Genomic DNA, 22,327 nt, shown 5'->3' on the forward strand with positions numbered 1-22,327 from the left:
AGTTTTGAGGGTTCTGATCATCTCAGCCAGAGGCTCAATGGCAAGCGCAAAGATGAGTGGTGAAAGTGGGCACCCCTGGCGTGTGCCGTTGGTTATGTCAAATTTGTCAGATAGACAACAGTTTACAAATACCTTCGCGGAAGGACAAGTATATAGGGCCGAAATGGAATCTAAAATTCCTCCCTGGAAACTGAAACTATGCAAAACCTTCATCAAATAACCCCAGTGCAGGCAGTCAAATGCCTTTTCGGCATCAAGCAATAGAATCAACAAAGGCTCCTTACGGTAGTCATAATATTCTACGATATTGATGACTCTACGTGTATTGTCTGGGGCTTGCCTATTCATCACAAATCCAACCTGATCCGGTTTAATGAGAGCTGGCAATAATTGAGATAAGCGACTAACAATCAACGTGGCATACAATTTGACATCTGTGTTCAGCAAAGCAATAGGTCGGTAATTAGCTACAGTGTTAGGGTCTTTGCCGGATTTTGGTATGGCAATTATTCGTGCCTCCAGCATTTCTTTAGGGAATTGCTTCGATTCCGTTGCTTCACTGAACACCAACAACAACTCCAGAGCCAGTTCTGTTTTAAAGTTATATAAAAATTGGCAGGATAGCCATCCAGACCCGGAGCCTTATCTGATTGCATTTTACCAATGGCTACATCTATTTCCTCCAGGGTCCATAGGGTGCTAAGGGACAGACAGGCCTGAGAAGACAATTTTGGGAGAGAAAGCCCACTCAAGAACTGCTTAATGAGGGCTGATATTTGTTGGACAGTATTGGGGTCATCTTTGAGGTTATAAAGTTGCGCATAACAGGTAGCAAAAGCATTAGCTATCTCGACCTTAGCCCCATGATGATTATAGATTCTCTGTATCTGACCCCTAGCCCTTTGTCCGCGCAATTTGCAAGCCAACAGCCGACTTGCTCGGTTACCAAATACATAATTTTTTTTATTTAAACGGGCAACATTACGCTGTACCTCTCTAAGTGAGAAGACTCACCTTTTCTCGGGCATAAAGAAGTTGTTTATATAGCATTTTATTAGAGGGATCTGCTTTATGAGCTTCCTCTAATTACGCTGCGTCAACTTCCGCTTTCTCATACCGCTGTTTCTATTCTCTCTTAAGCCGAGCCGTGACTTGAATTGCTGAACCTCTGATAACTGCCTTCAATGAGCACCAAAAGATAAAAATAGAAGTCTCTTCCGGCAATTTGGTTCTAAGGAAAAGAGAAAGAGCCTCCTGAACTGCTTTACGAGCCTCCGGCTGAGTCAACAGGTGGTTACCTAGTTTCCACAGGCCCGGGACTACTCTCCTATTCCCTATGTCCCATTTCAAAAAAAGGGGGGAGTGGTCTGACCATGTCATGGGAAGGATATAATAATATGTTTAAATATGGGCAGACTAAATGGGCCAAGTGGTTCTTATCTGCCGTCAAATTCTATGTTTCAAATTCTATGAGAGAGTTACTCTCTCGCTCCGGTTCTTGCACACGTGCAGTGCGGCCGCTGCGCGTGCGTAGGGCCAAAACATTGAGTCGGTTGCGGGCGCTCAGCGCTTGCAACTGACTCTGAATGAGGGCCTAAGTCCCCCATTAATGTGCCGGCATTGGTTAGGGCAGTGCGGGCCATCCTTTACATAGAGGATTATGCACCGGCTCCTAGGTCGAAGTATCCCAATTTTAAAAAGGCTAAGGTAACTTCGAACATTTTTCCCGTCTGACAAATTGACGGATCATATGGCGGGGGCCTGGCAGTCGCCATTTTTAAACATATTATTACCTCAACTCTTATTGATCCTTACTTCTTCTGAAGGATATCCTTATGTCTATCCCATGCATGTTTAAATTGCTCTACTGTCTTTGCCACTACCACCTCTGATGGGAGGCTATTCCACTTGTCCACTTCCCTTTCTGTGAAGTAATTTTTCCTCAAATTTCCCCTAAACCTACCTCCCTCCAGTTTTAGAACATGTCCTCTTGTTCTAATACTTCTCTTTCTTTGAAGAATGTTGCGTTCCTTTACCTTGTTAAAAGCCTTTATATATTTGAATGTTTCTATCAGGTCCCCCCTATCCCTTCTCTGCCGCAGACTATACATAAGATCTTTTAGCCTTTCCTGGTACGTTTTGTGGTGTAGACCTTGCACCATTTTAGTTGCCCTTCTTTGTACAGTCTCTAATGTATTAATATCCTTCTGGAGATAAGGCCTCCAGAACTGAACACAGTATTGGAGATGAGGACGTACCAATGACCTATACAGTGGTATTATCACTTCTTTCTTTCTGCTACTGATTCCTCTCCCTATGCAACCAAGCATCTGACTTGCCTTCCTCATTGCTTTGTTACAATGTTTGCTTGCCTTTAAGTCACCTGAAATAGTGACTCCTAGATCCCTTTCCTCTTCAGTAGTTTCCAGTATAGTGCCATTAATACTATATTTAGCCTTTGGATTTTTGAGACCCAAGTGCATGATCTTGCATTTTTTGGCATTAAACTGTAGTTGCCATGTTCTTGACCATTCCTCTAGTCTACCTAGATCATCAATCATTTGTTTTACCCCTCCTGGTGTGTCTACCCTGTTGCATACCTTTGTGTCATCTGCAAACAGGCATAGTTTCCCTTCAATACCATTTGCAATGTCACAAATAAAGTTATTAAAAAGCACTGGTCCTAGTACAGATCCCTGAGGTTCTCCACTGGTAACATTTCCCTCCTGAGACTGCACTCCGTTTACTAAAACTCTGTTTCCTATCCTGCAGCCATGATCTTATCCATTCAACTATCTTTGTATCTAATCCCATGCTTTCTAGTTTATTTAACAGTCTGCAATGTGGAACAGTGTCAAAAGCCTTACTAAAGTCTAGGTAAGCTATATCTATGGCCCCCCCTTTATCTATTTCCCTAGTCACCCAGTCAAAAAAGTCAATAAGATTTGTTTGACATGATCTCCCCCCAGTAAATCCATGCTGTTTGGGATCCTGCAAATTGTTGGATATGAGATAATCTACGACTCTTTCTTTTAAGAGTGTTTCCATCAATTTCCCAACTACTGATGTAAGGCTCACTGGTCGGTAGTCACTGGTCGGTAGTTACTTGCCTCTTCCTTGCTTCCACTTTTGTGCAGTGGGACGTTGCTCTTTTCCAGTCCTCTGGAATTACTCCAGTAGCTAGTGACTGGTTAAATAATTCTGTTAATGGTGTTACCAGCACCCCTTTAAGCTCTTTTATTATCCTTGGATGTATCCCATCTGGCCCCATTGATTTATCCACTTTCAGTTTTGAGAGTTCTGATAGGATCTTCTCCTCTGTTAATGTGCTTGTTCCTACCTCATTTTTCTGATTACACCTGTAACTTAGCTGTGGCCCCTTTCCCTCTCTCTCAGTAACTGTGGCCCCTTTCCCTCTCTCTCAGTAACTGTGGCCCCTTTCCCTCTCTCTCAGTAACTGGGCCCCTTTCCCTCTCTCAGTAACTGTGGCCCCTTTCCCTCTCTCTCAGTAACTGTGGCCCCTTTCCCTCTCTCAGTAACTGTGGCCCCTTTCCCTCTCTCTCAGTAGCTGTGGCCCCTTTCCCTCTTTATCAGTAACTGTGGCCCCTTTCCTTCTCTCTCAGTAACTGTGGCCCCTTTCCTTCTCTCTCAGTAACTGTGGCCCCTTTCCCTCTCTCTCAGTAACTGTGGCCCATTTCCCTCTCTCTCAGTAACTGTGGCCCCTTTCCCTCTCTCAGTAGTGAATACTGAACAAAAATAATTATTAAGATGATCAGCTATTACATTGTCTCCCTCAACAAGACTCCCTCTTTCTGTCTCTAGTCTTTTTATTCCACCTTTTGTCTTTCTCCTTTCGCTTATATACTTAAAAAAAGTTTTGCCCCCTTTACCCACTGACTGTGCCATCTTCTCCTCAGCTTTTGCCTTTGCACATCTGATTACTTTCTTAGCCTCCTTCTGCTTTACAAGCTACTCCTCTTTGTCTTCATTATTTTGCGTCAACTTGAATTTCCTAAAGGCCATCTTATTTGCCTTCACATACATGCTACATCTTTCCCAAACCACACTGGCTTCCTTTTCCTGGTGGTTTTCCTAACCTTTTTGATACAAAGGTCTGTTGCCTTTAATATTGCACTTTTTAAATTTTCCCACTCTGCCAAAGATTCGCTTAGACATCTTCCCATCCCTGCAAAATCAGCCTTCCTAAAATCTAACACCTTTGTTTTTGTATGGGGTGAGTCAGTATCGGTCTTTATTCTGAACCATACTGCTTGATGATCACTGGATCCCAGGTTTTCACCCACTTTTACATCAGATATTCTGTCTCCATTTGTAAGTATTAAATCTAATATTGCGTCTTTCCGAGTGGGCTCCCTCACCAATTGCTGGAGGGAGGCTCCCTGCAATGAATTCAGAATGTCCCTACTTCTAGTGAAACTTGCCACAGGCACCTCCCAGTTTATATCGGGTAGATTAAAATCTCCCATGATTATAACCTCTCCTTTTAATGCCGTTTTAGTGATGTCCTGCAGTAGTTTATTGTCCAGTTCCTCTTCCTGACCTGGTGGTCTGTAGATCACCCCAATACAAAGAATCACTTTCACCCTTGTTTCTATAGTCAGCCAAAGGGACTTGTTTTTTTCTTCAATACTATGTATTAACGTAGTATTTATGCTCTCCTTGATATACATTGCTACTCCTCTGCCTATTCTTCCCATTCTGTCCTTCCTAAATAAAGTATATCCTGGTATAGCTATGTCCCAGTCATGATTTTCATTGCACCATGACTCCGTAATAGCCACAATATCCAGATCATCCCTTGTCATTATTGCAATTAGTTCAGGGATTTTAGGGCCTGATTCAGAGCCGTACGCTATTTGCGGACGGTCGTTCTGAAAAAGGAGCTGGCTATTTAAATGAAGCGCTCGCTCTTTGCGGTCTGTTGACGCCTCGAAGTCTGAACGAGCGAACAAAACCTGCGGCAGCTATTTTGAGAAAAACGCCCCCTGGCTGCTCGCATCATACGTCATCTCCGGTATTTATTAATCGAGTACATCGAACGGCGTATGAACTGCTCGCTATTCTTGTGGTAGCATTTTCCTACCGCAATCATGCGAGCAGTTCTGGCTAAAAGACAACCAAGTGACATGGTCGATGACGCTGCTTTGTTAATTATGCACTCCCATTAAACGCCCGTTTTGACCGTTTGGCACGCCTGCGTTCGGATCTCCACTCCCCGTTTTCCAGCACCTTCCCGTTACCACCCACAAACTCCTCATCCTGTCACTCAAATTAGCAGGCATTCGCTATTTTGCGAGCACATGAATTTTGACCGCACTGACTGGTTCGTGCATGCGTATTACGACCCGTATGCATGCGCAGTTGTGCGAACATCGCTCGGAATGAACGAGCGGCTCTGAATCAGGCCCTTATTTCCTAGTTCAGGGATTTTATTTCCTACTGATCTACCCTTTTACCTTGCAAAGAGGTTACACAGTATGGCACATAATTTTTCCAAATAAAGTATTGTACACCTTTTTGTGGCACGGCAGCAACCACTTTGCCATTCATTTCTACCACATTTTCAAAGGCATTAACCAGATTTCCATTGTTCTGTTGGTCTCTGCCAAAGTCCTTTAAAGACACTTGCTCACCAACAGGGGACAAGTGGGCCTCAGTCTGTTTCCTCCTGTAGCTCACTGACTAAGGAAGCTTTCATGGTCGCTAAGCTCTGGTCACCCATGGTCCTTGGCTCCTGGCTCACCTCAGCTGCTGACCGTTTGCGATTGTCATGCCACGTAAGCACCTCCTGCAGCAGCATGAAATCCCATAAATCAACATAAACATATAAAATATCAAAACATAATCCACAGGATAGGGTAAAAAATAGCCGTGTACCGTGTTGTAGGGGTGTAGTCTCCTAGCACCCAAGCAAGCATGAGATGGTAAAACCCCACCAGTCTCCCGGGAATGACTCGTGGACTTGCTTCAGTCTTAGAGATGTCCCCCCACGGTACCAGTCACACACCAACGCATTTCGACTCACCAATGATAAGAGTCTTCCTCAGGGTATGTGTGTACTGCATGTCCCCTCCTTATATCCCCCTTATTGGTTTCCTATTGGTAGGACAATATCGTTTCAGCTATTCTCTAAATCCACTATGTCAAGCCAATTCTTTTCCTTTATCAACTAGATCTTTTATTAGTGAACCTATATATATTCATTTAAACATGATAAAACCCATCTTTAGATGTATAATCCGCAGTTATGCTTAATTGCGTTCCACAGACGGAACGCATAGCACTTCCTGTTTCCTAATTCCCGATCGTGTACGGACTTCCAGTCCGGAGGTCATGTGGGATCATAACGTGTAGTCACTTTCAGGTAACCCTAGTAGCGGCATCAACATCCTGACGTCGCCCCACCTCTTCTCCTATTTGACTATCGGGGATAGTAATCCATAGCGCTAATCGCGCCTTCCACGTGACGCTGGTCGCGCCCTTTCACCATGGTGATACAACCCGTCCAGCATCCCGGATGTGCTAGCTGTTGACCTCTACCCACTTCCTTGGAACGCAAATACAGATAATTGCGTTCCACCAAGGGAGTAGGTGATAGGATCCATGCACTTGTGAGCAGCCAAATGTACAAATCGCAGAATAAATACATAAAAATACAATTAAAAATATTAAAACCAATGCCATAGGATACCCAGCAGCTTGACCAAAAAAGGAGTATCCTTCACTAACAATACATAGTAGATCCACGTTTCATGTATATTAAAAACATATAAGTAGAAATAAAACACAAATAAAATCCCTACAGTGGAGTGAATCATGAAAAGGAAAAACAGTAAAATATACATATTAAAGGAACCATTTAAGCTCAAAGTCAGTATTTAGTCCATTGGGAGACAGGGTGCATAGGTCATAAATCCATTTAATTTCAACCTTGGCCAACTGGTCACCTATATCTTTCTTTCGCCAATGATTGGTGACCTGACCAATACCCATAACCAGTTTCAGACTTTTGGCTGAACATTCATGCAATTCTTTAAAGTGGTTGGAGACCGAGTGTTTCTCAAACCCTTTCTTTATATTTCTTAAATGTTCTGCCCAACGTTCTCTTAAAGGTCTTGAAGTGCAGCCCACATATTGGAGTCCGCACTGGCACTCCAGAAGATATACACAGTTCTTGCTGTTACATGTGATAAAATCTTTGATCTTATACCTGACTTTGGTCACATTAGAAATAAAGGTTTCAACTTTACTAGGTTGTACCCTATGGTTTTGTTCTAATTCTACCCTCTCTCTTAGGTGGCACCGCACTCTTAACCAACTTGTTTCTAATAGTGGGTGCCCTTCTATACACAAATTTAGGTTTCTCTGTTATAATAGTTCTTAACAGGACATCTTTCCCCAAAAGGTGCCAATGTCTCTTAATTATTTTCTCTACTTCCTTGTACTGACTATTAAATGTGGTGATAAATGGTAGATCACTGTTCTTTCCCGACTTTTTATCTCTCTCCCTAGTCGGTAATAAGTCCTCTCTATTGACCTCTATCATCTCATTGATAGGGCCTTCTATATATGTGCTGGAAGATGTTATCCCCCCTCATATCACTGTATGGTCCCCTCTCTTCTATATAATAATAATACCACATATCAGTGTGTGCTGGGAGCTGTGTTATTTCCCCTCATATATCACTGTACGGTCCCTTCACCCCTATATAATAATAATACCACATATCAGTGTGTGCTGGGAGCTGTTATTCCCCCTCATATATCACTGTATGGTCCCCTCTCACAATATAATAATACCACATATCAGTGTGCTGGGAGCTGTGTTATTCCCCCTCATATATCACTGTACGGTCCCCTCTCACTATATAATAATAATACCACATATCAGTGTGTGCTGGGAGCTGTGTTATTCCCTCTGATATATCACTATATGGTTCCCTCTCACTATATAATAATAATACCACATATCAGTGTGTGCTGGGAGCTGTGTTATTCCCCTCATATATCACAGTACAGTCCCCTCCCCCCTATATAATAATACCATATATCAGTGTGTGCCAGGAGCTGTGTTATTTCCCCTCATATATCACTGTATGGTCCCCTCTCCCCTATATAATATTAATACCACGTATCAGTGTGTGCTGGGAGCTGTGTTATTCCCCTCATGTATCACTGTACAGTCCCCTCTCCCCTATATAATACCACATATCAGTGTGCGCTGGAAGATGTTATCCCCCCTCATATCACTGTACGGTCCCCTCTTCTATATAATAATAATACCGCATATCAGTGTGTGCTGGGAGCTGTGTTATTCCCTCTCATATATCACTGTACGGTCCCCTCTCCCCTATATAATAATAATACCACATATCAGTGTGTGCTAGGAGCTGTGTCACATCATATCACTCATATCACTGTACAGTCCCCTCCCCCCTATATAATAAAAATAATACCACACATCAGTGGTATTAAATTCACTACCCCAGTATCGAAGTTGGGAATGACTTGTACACTAGACAAAAGGTAAATCTAAATTATTTTCTTTATATGTTTCTATATCAGGGAATTACAAGTCAGCAGTCATTAGTATATAGATATCACCGAGTCAGCAGCAGTGACATGTATGTCTGAGCTTCAATTCTGAAAGCTTATTATCTCATTACAACAGTCACTTTATATATAGCTCATTACAATATTCATAACTAACCAGTGCCAACATGTAATTGGTGTCCTCAATCTTCATCTTGGAGAATGTAATATGGCATTACCTAATTCCTATTGCTTGTATGCAAATGTCCTAGGCTGTAACTCAATGTCCAAAGGTCCAGAGTCCTCTTGGATCCCAGGAATGTCTCATACATCATACAGGGGATGGGCTCTCAGCTAACACCGTGCCAGTTTGGTTTGTCTTCTATCCACTATATCAGGAAATTAAGTCACATGGTCACACAGGGCTGGTTATCTCACACGCGGGATCTTACACAGCAGGATGGTCATTGTGATTGTGCTTAGTCATTGGTGTGACCCACCAGAGCAGCTCTTATCTATGGGCTCTCAGATGGTAACACAGGGCTGGTTATCTCACACTTGGGATTTTGTACAGCAGGGTGGTCATTGTGATTGTGCTTAGTCAATGATGTGACCCACCAGTACAGCTCTCATCTATGGGTTCTCAGCTAACACCGTGCCAGCTTGGTTTGGCTTCTCACCACAATATCAGGAAATGAAGTCACAGTCACATAGGCCTGGTTATCTCACACATGGGATCTTGTACAGCAGGGTGGTCATTGTGATTGTGCTTAGTCATTGGTGTGACCCACCAGGGCAGCTCATATCTATGGGCTCTCAGATGGTCACAGGTTTATATGAGTCTCAGATACATGATTTATATATCACTCTGCTTATTGGCATCTTGTCATCTTGGAAGTGTAAAATACATAAATTTCTACAATGTGTATCTTCTATATGTTACATTATATTAACATTAATTCTAGATCAGATATATATGGTAATATTGCCTATCAATATTTGTATCACTTATAATGATTTCAAAGTTATTTTAATAGCATAATTCACTTCATACAAATGCTTTTGATCATAAGGAAAATTATATTTTCTCCATGACAGCCGTCACAGAACATGTGCACCACCGAGAGGACAACTGGTCACTATTCCAGCTTTACTAACAATGTACAAAAATGTTCAGGTCAATAAGTGTGGTAAATACTAACAAACAAGCGCCACACGCAGCTGTGTTACCCCACATGGACGTCAGACAGGTCCATGCGGCGTTTGGTTTTCTTACTTGTTACCAAACTCTTTATCTCATATATTTGTAGGTATATAACAAAGCTTGTATTGTCCTTTCTGTGATTTCCTCACTACCAAATAATCCTCATCTCCTGACCCTGCACATTACTGGTGGTGTCACCGCTGTGGGTGGTGAGACAGTGCAGGACATACTGAGGACAATCTGTACTTATCCTACTTATCCTGTGATGTCCCTGTATTATTCCTCCATTACTATGTACCCTGCTCATATCTGTATTCTGCTGGGGATATCGGGAGCCTGATGCACCTAATGGTCATTACTGTTAGTGGTTTATACCAGGACCAGCATCTTCCTGTGTCCCAACACTAATTACATTATCTAATAATGTATAAATTACATAAGTGATCATGATATTAATGTCCTTATCTTTTGGAATAGTATAAATAGTAGGTTACAGAGGATCTAATTAGAAGGAACCAGACATCAGACTGCTGTAAGGAGATTAGAGATCCATTTACCAGGAAACACAACCAGAGAATACTGGATCCAGGGAGATAAAATCAGAGGTTACAGATGTCATTATATCACCCATCTCACACCATCACTTACAGCCCAGTCATCACATGATGTCATAGTTTCCCACTTCCCATATTACATCCCCAGCACATTGTCATGATGACAAATTAGTTATGTCCCTATATTACATCATGTGGTCTTGTTACTGCACAAATAGGCCAATAACACAATACTATCTAATACAGAGCTTCCCAAACTCTGCCATTATAGTACAGGGTTTAAGGATATCCATGGTGGAGTCCAAATGGATATCCTTAATACCCGGCCTGTAATAGCGAAGTTTGGAAAATTGATTTGATAGAATAAGGAAACTGAAAGCCATTACAAGAGCCCTACGCTGGTGACATCCATGTGGGTTTATCTAAATTGTAATATATTAGTATATAGTGTGATAATTCAAATATCATTTACCCTTTGCTAAGCAGGGACAGCAATCTAGGCTAAGATTGAATTCATGTTTGTTTTTAACATTTTCAATAACAATACAGTACTGCAAATACCACTGCAATTTCTCTATTTTTCTAGATGCTCATACATTGTTTCTGTCCTGTGTGATGTTTCTGATGACTAATAAGAGCGGATTTCTTTATAAAACATTTCCCACACTCAGAGCATGGAAAACGAGAGTTATGGTAAAACTTACCTTTATTAACACTCATTCTTCGAAGTCCATAGAGAGACCTTGGGGTGTAGGTGATGGTTGAGGTCCAGGCACAAAAGTTAAAGCTTTGCTCCCAGGATTCAACGGGCCTTCCCCCTATACCCTGCCCCCCGAGCCACTTCAGTTCATAACAAGCCTAAGGCTGGAGGATAGGCGAAGGAAGACTGGTACACACAAGAATCACTCTCACACAGAAAGAGACTAGAAACATGTGACCAGGAAACAAAGCCCATAGAAGCCAGGTGCATCAGAGCGGGTGGTACCCTGTGGACTTCGAAGAAAGTCCACCTTTGTTAAGTTTTACCATAGCTCTTCTTTTCTTCTTCAGGGTCCATAGGGCTCCACAGGTAGACCTTGGGGATGTCCCAAAGCAGTTATTCAAGGGTGGGGACGCTCCTGAGTTGAGAGGAGAATCCGGCGTCCAAATGGAGACATCCTAGAGGCAAATGTATGGAAGACCTAGAACCTAAGAAAGATGTCGACAGAGAACCACGTGGCCACCTTAAAAAGCTGTTCAGCTGGGGCTCCACGTCGCGCTGCCGAGGGACTCAAAGCGAGTGGAATTAGTGACAGTAGCCGGTAAAGGAAGGCCTGCCTGCATGTAAGCCTGTGAGATAGTCATGCAAAGCCATCTGGCCAATGTGTTTATGGGCTGGCCATCTCTTCTTGTGAAATCCATAGAGCACAAATAGGGAGTATGTTTTCCTCATAGAACTCGTACGGTCCACGTCGATCCTGAGAGCACGGACCACAACAAAGGAGGCCTCACCTGCCGAGAGGTCTGGTTAATGAAAGGCCGGGACTAGGATTTCCTTATTAATATGGAAACGAGTAACCACCTTGGGTAGGAAGCCAGGTTGAGTTTGGAGAATTACCCTGTCCTGATGGAAGATTAGAAATGGGGAGCAGCGTGAGAGCACCCCTTAATCTGACACCCTTCGGGGGGACGCCATAGCCAGAAGTAAAAGAGTTTTCGCTGTGAGCCACTTGAGATCCGCAGATTCCAAAGGTTCAAACGGAGTGCCCTGTAGGGTCTGAAAAACCACTGACAAATTCCACAGCGCCACCGGAGGGACAAAGGGAGGTTGTATGCGGAAGACACCTTGAAGGAAGGTATGGACAACTGGCAGTAAAGCAAGTCTATGCTAGAACCAAAATGGACAGAGCAGAGAACTGCACCTTCAGCAAGGTGACGTGGAGTCCAAGGTCCAAGCCTGCTTGGAGGAAGGCCATGACTCTAGAATCCCAAAACACCTGATGGTCATAGTTTCTGGCATACACCATTGAAAGTATGTATGCCACACTCTATGGTAAATTCTGGCAGAGGATGGCTTACGCACTCAGCATAGTCTTGACCACAGAGCAAAAAAACCTTTAGACCTCAGGAGGGATGTCTCAAGAGTCACGCCATCAAAGACAGACAACCCAGGTGTGGGTGAAGACAAGGACCCTGAGACAACAGGTCTGGCCGCTGAGGTAGCAGGAACAAGGCATCTACGGAGGGGGTCCAAAGATCTGAGTGCCAATGTCATCTGGGCCAGGCTGAGGCCACCAACAGAACAGTGCCTCCATCTTGTTTGAACTTACAAAGAACTCGAGGAAGAAGGGAGACTGGAGGGAATAGATATGCCAGATGGAAGGTCCACTTCATGGAAATGCGTCTACCAAGGATGCCTCGGCATCCATTGTTCTGGACCCATACACTGGCAGTTTGTGATTTTGTCTGGAGGCCATGAGGTCCACCTCTGGTAGGCCCCACTTGTCCACTAGGAATTGAAAGACTTCTGTGTGGAGAGACCATTTCCCGGTTTGCACGTTGTGACAGCTGAGGAAGTCCGCTTCCCAATTTAGAACTCCTGGAATGAACACTGTGGACATGGCCGGGAGGTGACCTTCGGCCCATGCGAGAATGCGTACTCTGCCGATGTCCAACGTTCATGGAAGGAATGTTGACCGGTCACTGCGCCCCAGCCCAGGAGATTGGCATCCGTTGTAAGGAGTACCCATTCTGGGATCCAAAAGGGGTGACCTCTGGTTAAATGGGACGTCTGTAGTCACCAGACGAGCCTCTGGAGAAAGGACCATTGTCTGAGCTTTGATCTGATGGGGCAACCCGTTCCACCTGGATAGGATTAGCTGTTGCAGGGGCTTGTAGTGGAACTGAGTGTACTCCATCATGTCGAAGGTAGATACCAAGGATAGTAGAACTTGCATTGCTGAGTGGACTAACACTCGGCGACTGCATAGGAGTCTGCCCACACGTATTTGCAGTGTGGAGATCTTGTCTGCTGTCAGGAAAATTCTCTGACCCTGAGAATCTAAAAGAGCTTCCAGATGGACCATCCTCTGTGAAGGGTTCAAGGAGGACTTTTTCCAGTTAACTAGCTGTGCCTCTGCAGGAAGGCAATGGTTACCTGAAGGTGGCATTGAAGAACCTCTGGGGAGCTTGCCAAGAGCAAGAGGTCATCCAGGTATGGCAGGAGCCGGATTCCCTGAAAAACAGGTTGGTCACCATGACCGCCATCATTTGGTAAAGACCCATGGGGCTGTAGAAAGTCCATAGGGCAGAGCTTGAAATTGAAAATGTTGCTGTAGTACAGCAAACCGGAGATATCTCTGATGAGAGGGCACTGTATGTACGCATCCCGAATATCCAGAGATACCATAAAGTCCCCAGGCTCCACAGCCAGTACAATAGAGCACAGGGTTTCCATGTGAAATTTGGGCACCCTGATATGTTTAGGGATTTGAGGTTGAGGATAAGCCGATAAGACCCATTTTGTTTCTGCACCATAAACAGGGTACAATAACCATTCCCTCGCTGTGACAGGAGGAACTGGAACTATTACCTCCACTTGAATGGCTTTCTGCATGAGCAGGACCTTGTTCAGGTCTGATGGAGGGCCTGTGTAGAAAAATTGGAATGAGGGCATACCCGTGAGACTTCTCTTATCCACGCGTCTGTGGTTGTCTGATGCCATTCCTGGGCAAACTGAAGGAGTTCGCCTCCTACTCTGGGGCCCCCCAGGGGGAGGCACACCTAGTCAGGTTGAAGGCTTGTCCTCTGATTTTGAAGCAGGGCATCTGCTTGGTCCTAGGCTTTGTGGCCCTAGTGGCAGCTGATTGCTTAGGAAAGGACTGACTCTTAGGTTTGCCTTGGGGATGAATGGACCTAAAGGACGTTGTCCGAGGCCTTGCAGTAGTTGCTGATGGCAGAAAGGTGTTTTGTTGCTAATGTGGCCACAATATTATCCAAGTCAGGGCCAAACAAGATCTCCCCATTGTAAGGTAATGCTTCCAAGGCTCTCTTAGAATCTGCATCCGCCTTCCATGACCACAGCCACAGAATACGGCGGGCAGACACCACTGTGGCCGAAGCTCTAGAAGCTAGGAGACTGGCATCCAAGGACGCTTCTCCAATATATGAAGCTGCATCTCTTATGTGAGCTACATAAGACATCTGATCCCAAGAGGCATCTGAGGGAAAAGATTCTTCAAGGGCATCTGCCCAGCTGTAAATTGCTTTAGCCACCCATGCAGTAACCATGGTCACGCAAGCAATGGCACCTGAGAGAACACAGATTTAAGGCCAGTTTCAATCTTTTCTATTCATAGGGTCCTTCAGTGAGGAAACTGTAGGGATAAGTAATGTATCGCTTTTAATCAAACGTGTAACATGGAAATCCACTGCTGGGGGAGTCTCCCATCTTGTACAATGAGCTGCAGGAAAAGGATAACAAGAGATCAGGCGTTTTTGGGGCTGAAACCTCTTACTAGGAATCTGCCAAGCTGCTGCCATGTGCTCAACTAGTTGATCCGAGAGAGGAAACTCTGCTGAAGCCACTTTTTATCGTTCAAATAGTGGATGCTTTGATGTGGGGGTGGGTTCATCTTCTATTTGTGAGATAGATCTAACAGCTCGCACCAAAGCAGGTATATTCATTTTAGAATATGCTTCTTCCCCTGAAGGGGACCCTGCAGTAGAGAGATCAGCATTTTCTGCCTCCTCAGATGACAGCTGCGTGGACTGTGAAGATAACACAGGACGCTTAGTAGACTAAAGCTCTATACACACTATACAGATATATCTGCAGATGATCGTTCATACACACTGAATGGCCATCTGCTTCTAGCCGTGGGTCCCAGCGGCCAAGGGGCGTGTCCCACCCCCCTCCTTGGTGGCTGCCGCTGTGTATGGGCAGTATGCAGACCGCCCGTACACACTTGCCGATGGACAGGTATGTCTGCAGACATATCTATCCATCAGCTGTGCAGCACAGCCAATGCGATATGTCTGAGAACTATGTGGTTCACAGACATATCACAGGTACACACTTGGCGATGGCCAGCAGATATTAGCCGACCAATTGATCGGCAAATATATCAGTCAGGGTGTACCTAGCCTCGCTGGGTAGGGGCTTCCCACCTTGCAACATATTTTGAAAGGCTGTAGAGGTAGCCACCAGACTCTGTACTGAGTTAGAGAGTATATATACCCATGGAGGCATAGGAGGTACCTGTATTGCTTGTACCTGTTATGGCAACCCCATAGCGATGACCCGCCTTACCTGTCCCCTTAGAATCCAGTTTGCAGTCTGAGTCTGTCTGCGGAACTGGCTAGCAATGTCCCTGGGATGCCCACCGAGAGCACCATGCGGAGCTGACGTTGTGGTGCCCACAGGGGTGTTTGAGCGGCAGCACAGACGTCCCAGGGACAGTCTGCTGCTGCCCGCTCAGAAGCATAAAAAATAAAGAGAATTATAAAATAAAAGCTTTTGGGCTGCATGAAACCGCCCACTGTCAAAATGGTGACCAGACTCCGGCCAGGCACCGACGAAACTGAAGTGCCTCTGCTCGGAGGCAGGGTATAGGGGGAAGGTCCATTGCATACTGGGAGCAAAGCTTTAACTGACTGGTGCTCGGTGCTCAACTACCACCTACACCCCAAGGGCTCCCTGTGGGGCCCTATGGACCCTGAAGAAATGATTTCTCATCTGTGTGACGTCTCTGATGTGTAACAAGATGTGATTTCTGTGTAAAACATTTTCCACATTCAGAGCAAGGAAATGGTTTTTCACCTGTATGACTTCTCTGATGTCTAACTAGATGTGATTTATTTGAAAAACATTTCCCACACTCAGAGCATGGATAAAGCCTCTCACCTGTGTGACTGATCTGATGTGTGACAAGATGTGATTTCTTTGCAAAACATTTCCCACATTCAGAGCATGGAAATGGTTTCTCACCTGTGTGACTTCTCTGATGTGTAACAAGAGCTAATTTATATGTAAAACATTTCCCACACTCAGAACATGGAAATGGCCTCTCACCTGTGTGAATTCTCTGATGTGTATCAAGAGCTAATTTATAGTTAAAACATTTCCCACACTCAGAGCATGGAAATGGTTTCTCACCTGTGTGACTTCTCTGATGTATAACAAGACATGATTTGTGTGTAAAACATTTCCCACATTCAGAGCATGGAAATGGTTTCTCACCTGTGTGACTTCTCTGATGTATAACAAGATATGATTTCTGTGTAAAACATTTCCCACACTCAGAACATGAAAATGGTTTCTCACCTGTATGGACTCGATAATGTGTAACAAGAGCCGACTTCTCTATAAAACATTTCCCACATTCAGAACACGGAAATGGTCTCTCACCTGTGTGAGTTCTCTGATGGACATCAAGTTTTCTCTGCTGTGCAAAACATTTCCCACACTCAGAACATGCTAATGTTCTCTCACGTGTGTGAAGCTTTGTATGTCTAGTAAGAAATCTTTTCAGTGTAAAACATTTCCCACACTCAGAACATAGAAAAGGCCTTTCAGCTGCGTGAACTCTCTTCTGATGTATAGAAAGACTGATCTGCTTGGTAAAACTTTTCCCACATTCAGAACATGACAATGGTTTATCACCTATGTGATTTGAGCTGTGTGTAACACTACTGGGAGTATCAGGGGAGCATTCCCCATGGTTAGATGGATCAGATGATATATCTGCACTGTGAGATGCTGGATGTATACTGGGGATAATGGGGTTTTCTCCTGGAGAGTCCTGTGAGAAGTTATCGTCTAGGTCACAATTTGGAGATAATATGAGACGTCTCCCCGAGTTATTCCTGCTGCTGTGTCCATCTGCTGGGAACAGAATTATATGAGAATTAGGCTCTCTGCAGAATTATACAATACTGTGTAACTATAAGACGTGCCCGGCTGTAACCCAACATCTCATACTGTGTAACTATAATAAGACATGCCCGGCTGCACCCCAACATCTCATACTGTGTAACTATAAGACGTGCCCGGCTGTACCCCAACATCTTTATACTGTGTAACTATAATAAGACGTGCCCGGCTGTACCCCAACATCTCATACTGTGTAACTATAAGACGTGCCCGGCTGTACCCCAACATCTTTATACTGTGTAACTATAATATTAGGTATAATAAGACGTGCCCGGCTGTACCCCAACATCTCATACTGTGTAACTATAAGACATACCCGGCTGTACCCCAACATCTCCATACTGTGTAACTATAATAAGACGTTCCTGGCTGTATCCCAACATCTCCATACTGTGTAACTATAATAAGACGTGCCCGGCTGTACCCCAACATCTCCATACTGTGTAACTATAAGATGTGCCCGGCTGTACCCCAACATCTCAATACTGTGTAACTATAATAAGACGTTCCCGGCTGTATCCCAACATCTCCATACTGTGTAACTATAAGACGTGCCCGGCTGTACCCCAACATCTCCATACTGTGTAACTATAATAAGACGTTCCCGGCTGTATCCCAACATCTCCATACTGTGTAACTATAAGATGTGCCCGGCTGTACCCCAACATCTCTATACTGTGTAACTATAAGACGTGCCCGGCTGTACCCTAACATCTCTATACTGTGTAACTATAAGACGTGCCCGGCTGTACCCTAACATCTCATACAGTGTAACTATAATAAGACGTGCCCGGCTGTACCCCAACATCTCATACTGTGTAACTATAAGACGTGCCCAGCTGTACCCCAACATCTCCATGATGTGTAACTATAAGACGTGCCCGGCTGTACCCCAACATCTCCATACTGTGTAACTATAAGACGTGCCCGGCTGTAACCCAACATCTCATACTGTGTAACTATAATAAGACATGCCCGGCTGCACCCCAACATCTCATACTGTGTAACTATAAGACGTGCCCGGCTGTACCCCAACATCTTTATACTGTGTAACTATAATAAGACGTGCCCGGCTGTACCCCAACATCTCATACTGTGTAACTATAAGACGTGCCCGGCTGTACCCCAACATCTTTATACTGTGTAACTATAATAAGACGAGCCCGGCTGTACCCCAACATCTCATACTGTGTAACTATAAGACATACCTGGCTGTACCCCAACATCTCCATACTGTGTAACTATAATAAGACGTTCCTGGCTGTATCCCAACATCTCCATACTGTGTAACTATAATAAGACGAGCCCGGCTGTACCCCAACATCTCCATACTGTGTAACTATAAGATGTGCCCGGCTGTACCCCAACATCTCAATACTGTGTAACTATAATAAGACGTTCCCGGCTGTATCCCAACATCTCCATACTGTGTAACTATAAGACGTGCCCGGCTGTACCCCAACATCTCCATACTGTGTAACTATAAGACGTGCCCGGCTGTACCCTAACATCTCATACAGTGTAACTATAATAAGACGTGCCCGGCTGTACCCCAACATCTCCATACTGTGTAACTATAAGACGTGCCCGGCTGTACCCCAACATCTCATACTGTGTAACTATAATAAGACGTGCCCGGCTGTACCCCAACATCTCATACTGTGTAACTATAAGACGTGCCCGGCTGTACCCCAACATCTCATACTGTGCAACTATAATAAGACGTGCCCGGCTGTACCCCAACATCTCATACTGTGTAACTATAATAAGACGTTTCCCGGCTGTATCCCAACATCTCCATACTGTGTAACTATAAGATGTGCCCAGCTGTACCCCAACATCTCTATACTGTGTAACTATAAGACGTGCCCGGCTGTACCCCAACATCTCATACTGTGTAACTATAGTAAGATGTGCCCGGCTGCACCCTAACATCTCATACTGTGTAACTATAATAAGACGTGCCCGGCTGTACCCCAACATCTCTATACTGTGTAACTATAAGACGTGCCCGGTTGTACCCTAACATCTCATACAGTCAGTGTCATTTCCAAATTTCAGTTGTGAATGTAGAAGCCAGATGGCAAATAGGTAATTGTGACCGGATAACCTTGCCTCCACCAATGGCCACAGATATTTTTTTTGATCCCACTGGATCTTAGGGGGATTTCCTCTTACCGTCCGTAACCACCTGTTACTGACTCTGGCTACTGTGCCATGGGCATTCAACTTTGCTGTCACCACCAAGATCTTGGAAGCACTTATTACCACACAAGTTCCTACACTGGCACCTGAAAGCACTTCTCTCAGGCTCCTACCTCAGCACCTGAATTGCCTCTGCTGCATATGCTTAGACTAGTTGCAGCCAGACTGATCCCTCGCAATGGACCAGGTCCAGCAGGGAAGCTGGCAGAGGGTTTGAGCTTGGAGACACCGGGCTCAATTTAAAAAAGTCGGAAAACGGAACAGCGCTTGATGCAATTCTGTTGTCGCAGGATACAGATGAAGTCATCTTAGAGTCAAGATGTTTACTGCTCAAATAGTTTTCAAAAAGACATTTCCCCTTGGGAGTATCACAGCATACAGATGATATGGCAGTTCATACCTTCTTGATGTTCAAAAAGATACACAAAACAGGCTCACATGCCTTCTGTTCTCTTACTCCAATACACAGTACCACAAGGGGTTAGTCCACCCTGAGAAACTATTTTTATTATTAATTTTTTATGTGGTTCCTGTGTTGAATTTACTAATCTGATTATCAGTGTAGGATAATCCTTTATGAGATGACTTCATGCCATGTCATTCTTTTAGCAACATTGTAGTTATTTGTGTTTATTTTCTAATCCTCAATAGAAGGGGTGAATCCAATTAGGTGCTAATTGCGAGTTAGTTTCATGAAACTCACAGACGTTGCACAAATGCGCGCTCCCGAGAATTCTCCAATCCAATGAAAAATGCCTATTCACGGTGCTCGCAGCGGAGGGGTGCGAACTGACTGCCAAATGCGACGTAAGAGAAGTGCATGAAAAATTGGGGAGACCATCCTGGACCACCCAAAATTGATAATTTTGTTAGCAGGACCGTATAGGGCTGTTTGTGGGCATAAGGAAAGTACTGAAGGCCTTTAAATGGTGTGAAATGGCTGATTTGTGTTCTTGTTTAAAAAGATGCAAAAAAATGATAAAAAAGCAAACTTTTTCGTTTAATCTCAAATTAATTAAATAAAAATTGCAAAAAAAAGTAGGAAACAAGGAGATTTTGGGCTACATTGTGGACACTGAAAAATTGTAAAAAAAATTAAGTAAACAATTATTTTTCAATAAAAAAAAAACTAATTACATTTGGGGTTCCTAAACTAACGAAAAAGTTAATTTTGGGGTAATTTGAGGCCATTTTTTTACCCTCAAAAATGACATGTAATTATTGGACTAATTAAGCTAATTTGACATTTCGAAATGCCTGATTAGTCATTAGGGGGATGTCCAAGGGGTTCTTAAAATAAAGATTTTCCTTTCCATCTCTCATGCAAATGGAAAAATGCTAATTCACTCTGGTTCAGTGCAAGTTGCTAATTGGATTGCAAAATTAATTCTCTGCGCTAATTTGAAGAGAAAACAGCAAATCGCACCTCGCAATTAACAAATAATTAGAATAACCCCTAAGTATTTATTACAAATAAACTTAAGAATATATTTTACAATTGATAAGAGCCTCTGACTGATATGAAATGACCAGAGGAGTTTTGTTTTCATTTTCTGTTGCTTTTGTGGGGGTCACAATATAAATGACTGCAGTGCGTGATTTCCCCATTGGTCTGACTCGAGCGCTAGGATAATTTGTGTGTCTTTCCGGGAGGTGGGGTACGCCACAATTGAAAAGGAATGCTTGGAAATTGCTTGGACTGTGAAGAACCTCCAGGTCCATTTGTATGGCCGGCAATTTACTGTGGTGACTGATCACAACCCTTTACAGTGTCTACAACACACCACAGGGGACAATGGCAGACTGTTGCTGTGGAGCCTTGCAGGAGGCCGCTCTTAATTTCAGAGGGATGGCCCTGATTCAGAGCAAGCGCTCAGTGTGATAGTATGTGTAACAGAGTGCAGGCATGGTCTATACATTATATCACACACAGGACATACTAGCTGCACCCTGCTGTGTCCTCACACTCTCCATATATCCATCTCAGTATGTGTAACATAGTGCAGGCATGGTCTATACATTATATCACACACAGGACATACTAGCTGCACCCTGCTGTGTCCTCACACTCTCCATATATCCATCTCAGTATGTGTAACATAGTGCAGGCATGGTCTATACATTATATCACACACAGGACATACTAGCTGCACCCTGCTGTGTCCTCACACTCTCCATATCTCCATCTCAGTATGTATAACAGAGTGCAGGCATGGTCTATACATTATATCACACACAGGACATACTAGCTGCACCCTGCTGTGTCCTCACACTCTCCATATCTCCATCTCAGTATGTGTAACAGAGTGCAGGCATGGTCTATACATTATATCACACACAGGACATACTAGCTGTACCCTGCTGTGTCCTCACACTCTCCATATCTCCATCTCAGTATGTGTAACAGAGTGCAGGCATGGTCTATACATTATATCACACACAGGTCATACTAGCTGTATCCTGCTGTGTCCTCACACTCTCCATATCTCCATCTCAGTATGTGTAACAGAGTGCAGGCATGGTCTATACATTATATCACACACAGGTCATACTAGCTGCACCCTGCTGTGTCCTCACACTCTCCATATCTCCATCTCAGTATGTGTAACAGAGTGCAGGCATGGTCTATACATTATATCACACACAGGTCATACTAGCTGTATCCTGCTGTGTCCTCACACTCTCCATATATCCATCTCAGTATGTGTAACAGAGTGCAGGCATGGTCTATACATTATATCACACAGGTCATACTAGCTGTATCCTGCTGTGTCCTCACACTCTCCGTATCTCCATCTCAGTATGTGTAACAGAGTGCAGGCATGGTCTATACATTATATCACACACAGGACATACTAGCTGTATCCTACTGTGTCCTCACACTCTCCATATCTCCAT

At 44.0% G+C, this 22,327-nt stretch overlaps 1 protein-coding gene across 1 annotated transcript in view; it reads right to left on the reverse strand.

Moving 5' to 3' along the window:
* Window positions 1-11,107: 11,107 nt before the first annotated feature.
* The window catches only part of LOC148473807 (uncharacterized), a 32,287-nt gene continuing 21,067 nt past the window's right edge, over window positions 11,108-22,327 (reverse strand). Inside the window, exon 5 of the mRNA XM_088459419.1 lies at window positions 11,108-17,176. Within this exon, the coding sequence (XP_088315545.1) occupies window positions 15,999-17,176 (1,178 nt within the window). The 3' untranslated portion in view covers window positions 11,108-15,998. The remainder of the gene's footprint in view (window positions 17,177-22,327) is intronic.

This window comes from Taudactylus pleione, unplaced genomic scaffold, assembly GCF_031769625.1.
Source record: "Taudactylus pleione unplaced genomic scaffold, aTauple2 ptg000910l, whole genome shotgun sequence".
Lineage (NCBI taxonomy): Eukaryota > Metazoa > Chordata > Amphibia > Anura > Myobatrachidae > Taudactylus > Taudactylus pleione.